Here is a 4903-nt window from a genome sequence, read left to right on the forward strand (position 1 = left end):
AGTGTCTGCTAAATGACTAAAATGTAATGCACATAATTAGTTGATGTGGTATGCCACACACAGAGAACTATAACCTGATACAGCCCTTTATCTGTGAGATACATTCATTTAACCTGAATAATTCATTGAAATTGAACCTATTGACTGAAGTATCACAGCAGGCCAACACATCCAAATTGCATTATTCACCCCCCACTCCCTTTCCAATTGCATTGAACTTAAAATGTATGCAGGGAGTCACTTACTTTGTCAGTTTCAATTTGATATCCTCAAAGTCTTGTTGATAATTCATGTATGCCGTGTCAAATTTCCACAGTAGCTTCTGATAGGACAGCGTGCAGTCATCCAGGTTGGCCATGATGGCAGCCCAGCCTTGGTGTTGGAGGTGTTCATCATGAACCAGGCGTTCACAGAAAGAGCTAAGTTTCTTGGCAACTTCAAACATTTCCTAGAGAAGCATAATAAAAAGGGAGTCAGAAGTTTGATCACACTAAAAATGCCAAAACAATCATACACTTGATTAGCTACACTGCCCTTCTCTCAGCACATTTCAAAGCTGCAGGCTAAAGTTAAATCTAGACTTGGTTTCCTCTATTGTAATCGCTCCTCGTTCACCCCAGCTGCCAAACTAACCATGATTCAGATGACCATCCTACCCATGCTAGATTACGGAGACATTATTTACAGATCGCAGGAAAGGTTGCTCTCGAGCGGCTACATGTTCTTCACCATACAGCCATCAGATTTGCCACCAAATCAAAGTTTATTTGTCACGTGCTTACTTACAGGCTCTAACCAATAGTGCAACAAATGTATTAGGTGAACAATAGGTAGGTAAAGAAATAAAACAACAGTAAAAGACAGGCTATATACAGTAGTGAGGCTATAAAAGTAGCAAGGCTACATACAGACACAGGTTAGTCAGGCTGATCGAGGTAGTATGTACTTGTAGATATGGTTAAAGTGACTATGCATATATGATGAACAGAGTAGCAGTAGTGTAAAAGAGGGGATTGGCGGGTGGTGGGTGGGACACAATGCAGATAGCCAGGTTAGCCAATGTGTGGGAGCACTGGTTGGTCGGCCCAATTGAGGTAGTATGTACATGAATGTATAGTTAAAGTGACTATGCATATATGATAAACAGAGAGTAGCAGCAGAGTAAAAAGAGGGGTTGGGGGATTGGGGGGGGCACAATGCAAATAGTTCGGGTAGCCATTTGTTCAGGAGTCTTATGGCTCGAGGGTAAAAACTGTTGAGAAGCCTTTTTGTCCTAGACTTGGCACTCCGGTACCGCTTGCCATGCGGTACTAGAGAGAACAGTCTATGACTGGGGTGGCTGGGGTCTTTGACAATTTTTATGGCCTTCCTCTGACACCGCCAATGCTCCTTAAAGGACACATCACTGCACTCTATACTCCTCTGTAAACGGGTAATTTCTGTATGCCCGTCGCAAGAACGACTGGTTGATGCTTATTTACAAAACCCTCTTAGTCCTCACTCCCCCCTATCTGAGATACCTACTGCAGCCCTCATCCTCCACATACAACACCCGTTCTGCCAGTCACATTCTGTTAAAGGTCCCCAAAGCACACACATCCATGATCGCTCCTCTATTCAGTTCGCGACTAGAACGAGCTGCAAACACACTCTCAAACTGGACAGTTTTATCTCAATCTCTTCATTCAAAGACTCAATCATGGACACTCATACTGACAGTTGTGGCTGCTTCACGTGATGTATTGTTGTATCTACCTTCTTGCCCTTTGTGCTGTTGTCTGTGCCCAATAATGTTTTTACCACGTTTTGTGCTGCTACCATGTTGTGTTGCTGCCTTGCTATGTTGTTGTCTTAGGTCTCTCTTTATGTAGAGTGTTGTCTCTCTTGTCATGATGTGTGTTTTGTCCTAAATATATATTTATTTTTAATCCCAGCTCCCGTCCCCGCAGGAGGCCTTTTGCCTTTTGGTAGGCCGTCATTGTAAATAAGAATTTGTTCTTAACTGACTTGCCTAGTTAAATATAGGTTGAATAAAAAATAAAATACCCTTATTTTAATATTGAGTATGGTAAAACAAGGTAGAGCGACATTGATGGCTTATTTTGAGAAAGTAGTAACTAGACCAGAAAGTAACAAAACATTTACCACAGCAAGTTGTGTTCGCGAGGCAACGGTGTGAAAGACTGCTGGCATCATTAGTGACTCTTCCACCTTGAGCTCCATCTCATTCTCAATAGAGAAGGTGGTTTTCGGGATAGTCGGAGCCCGGTCACACAAAATCATCTCTTTGTTGAACAGGAATATGGGGTTGGTGTCCTGGGAAACAAAATCAATGTGTCAACTTTGCACATCTGGAATTATGACGTCCTGTTTTTTGTTTTCGTCTTTCACAGAAAACTGCCATCAATCAAGTCAAAACCATCTCCTTTCTGCAACACAATCCACACCAAAAACACACAATCACCTCCAAAAACACACAATAATTCCAAATGCTGCAAATTTACCGTGCCAGCACTGTAGCTGCAGACACGCCTCTCTGCAACCATACACTCCCCTCCATTCACAACCAGGACTTGATGCTGGGTTGCAATCTTGTACTTGACCTGGATAGCATGTTTGAGGTCCAACACTCTGCAAGAAGACAGGTTCAGAGAATGTTTTAATTTCCGCACAAATGACATTTTCCATAGAGACTAGTAGAAAATGGATAAGGATAATCTGAAAGATTAAATAAATGGGTCTTACGTTTGGACAGCAAGTTCTGTGTCAAATGTCAGAGTGCTTCCATTGTTGACCTGGAATACATACAACTTCATGTTGAATCCTCCAGCGATCTTCACACTCTTTTATCTTGATCATTTAGTCATTCAACACCATCCTGTGAAGATAAAGAGGTATTAATAGCTAGGTATTTACTTTTGGTTGTGATTTTCTATACTGTTTACTATTCATACTACTGGAAGCTACCTTAGAGATTTATTGACACATAAACCACAATCTCTAGCTAATTTTCTTTGAAAGACAGTGGTCCTGTACAGGTAAGAAAACTAATCCCAAAAATATCATTATAAACTGGATGGTTCGAGACCTGAATGATTGGCTGACAGTTGTGGTATATGACAAAACATTTATATTTACTGGTCCAATTACGTTGGTAACCAGTTTATAATAAAAATAAGGCACCTCAGGGGTTTGTGATATATGGTCAATATACCATCGCTAAGGGCTGTGTCCAGGCACTCCGCGTTGTTTCGTGTTTAAGAACAGCCCTTAGCCTGGTATATTGTCCATATACCACACACCCTTGGGCCTTATTGAGAAGAGAACTAAAAAGCAGCCACACATGTGGAGCTTCTAACCTAAACAAATTCAGTAGTTGCGTGAACTCAACTAAATAATGTTTATTTCAATTTGACAGCATCTGGCTAGTTCCAAAATTAATAGACGCTGCTTACTTTCCTAGTTGGGCAAACGTTCATTGTCCAGCAAAATTATTATCAGGCGAAATTTACAATTAGACACTCACTAACTAGGCAGTCAGGGGGGGGGTTAGCTACAGGCTGAGTCATGGTGGCTACTAGCTAGCAAGCAAAAGCTAACGTCGGCGAACTACATTGTAAACAAGACTGAGGACGCCTGTCTCACATTGAAACTGGTCTAGAAACAACAAGCAATATGGCTAGCTGCCAACTAAATTAGAGGTTTGATCAGCCAAACACAACAGACACGTAAAAACATTTGAAATACGCCCTGAGCTAGCGAACACACGGTGTACGTTAGCAAACTAGCTAACATGGCACGCACCATCGGGGATAACTAAATTATTTGTCTACATGTGAAACATGCCCGTATGGCTCTCCGCCGATCAAATACGAAGCCTTGACACCGTCGGCGGTGGCTAGCAAGCTTTAACGTTAACTCGCTATGCCTGCGTAATAGACCATTAACGTTAGTAGCTAACGCTAGCCAGCTATCTTGAAGTCAAGGTTGGACAAAATAAAAGGCAAAGAAAAGTACGAACTAAAGACACGTTTATATCGATATAGCTATTTGGTTAATGAACTAACTAATAAATGGCTTAAATCCCTTTCCTCTGATGCTTCTCAGGAACTTAGCGTTGGCAGACGTTGCCTAACCACTACCTACTGTTAGCTAGTTTAGCTAACGTTGGCTAAGTAACTAGCGTTATATTTCTGCAAGTTTACAACCATGACAGTGAATGGGTCCGCAAAGTGCCCTCTCCTATTTATATAAATGTTACATGACTGACATGTGCCTAACAATAAGACAAACTCTTACCATTTTTGTTTAATCCCATCTCCTCCTCCGCCTTGGCGAGCTACCGGTAGCACGCTAACTTAGCTGGCTAGCTTGGTTTAGCTTTAACGGCATCGAGTTAGCTGACGTTACAAGCTAGCTGGATTTAGAAAGTTAGCCGACAATATAGCTAGCTGTGTGGAATGATTAGCTAGTCTGACTCAATCTTAGTTTTTACGATCGATTCATATTGCTATGTAACTACACATTTGCATGGTTTGTTACGGGTATCTTTTTTTGCCCAGGGTTATGTGACAAGACTTAAGGTTTATTTCAAGTAACGCTAGCTAGCAAGCTAACACCCTACTCTGCAGCTGTGTTTTGTTGTTGTCTTCGTCGTCACTGCACAGCAAGGTGCATTCTGGGAGAAGAAAAAGTAATGGCTGTGTTTTGCTGCAACATGTGAAGGGGTGTGGTAGAGAGAGGCTCCACATAAACTGGGGACCTTTAATTAATTATCTACCCCACCAACATGATAATCCAACGACAAACACATATGGTATTGTATGTAGAGATTGCTAACTCTCCACCTCCAATACATATTTTAAATTTTATGTAATTTTAGCATATGCTCTTATCCAGAGCG

The 4903-nt window shown here is 41.5% G+C and overlaps 1 protein-coding gene across 2 annotated transcripts in view; it reads right to left on the reverse strand.

The window, feature by feature from the left end:
• The window catches only part of LOC112260618 (RB1-inducible coiled-coil protein 1-like), a 31674-nt gene extending 26994 nt beyond the window's left edge, over window positions 1-4680 (reverse strand). For both annotated transcript variants that reach the window (XM_042328843.1, XM_042328842.1), the window contains exons 1-5: window positions 4300-4680; window positions 2746-2878; window positions 2505-2631; window positions 2146-2316; window positions 246-448 (exon numbers count right to left, since the gene is read on the reverse strand). In XM_042328843.1, coding sequence (XP_042184777.1) covers window positions 246-448; window positions 2146-2316; window positions 2505-2631; window positions 2746-2816 — 572 coding nt within the window. In that variant the 5' untranslated portion in view covers window positions 2817-2878; window positions 4300-4680. The remainder of the gene's footprint in view (window positions 1-245; window positions 449-2145; window positions 2317-2504; window positions 2632-2745; window positions 2879-4299) is intronic.
• Window positions 4681-4903: the final 223 nt, after the last annotated feature.

This window comes from Oncorhynchus tshawytscha, linkage group LG10, assembly GCF_018296145.1.
Source record: "Oncorhynchus tshawytscha isolate Ot180627B linkage group LG10, Otsh_v2.0, whole genome shotgun sequence".
In the NCBI taxonomy this organism is placed as follows: domain Eukaryota; kingdom Metazoa; phylum Chordata; class Actinopteri; order Salmoniformes; family Salmonidae; genus Oncorhynchus; species Oncorhynchus tshawytscha.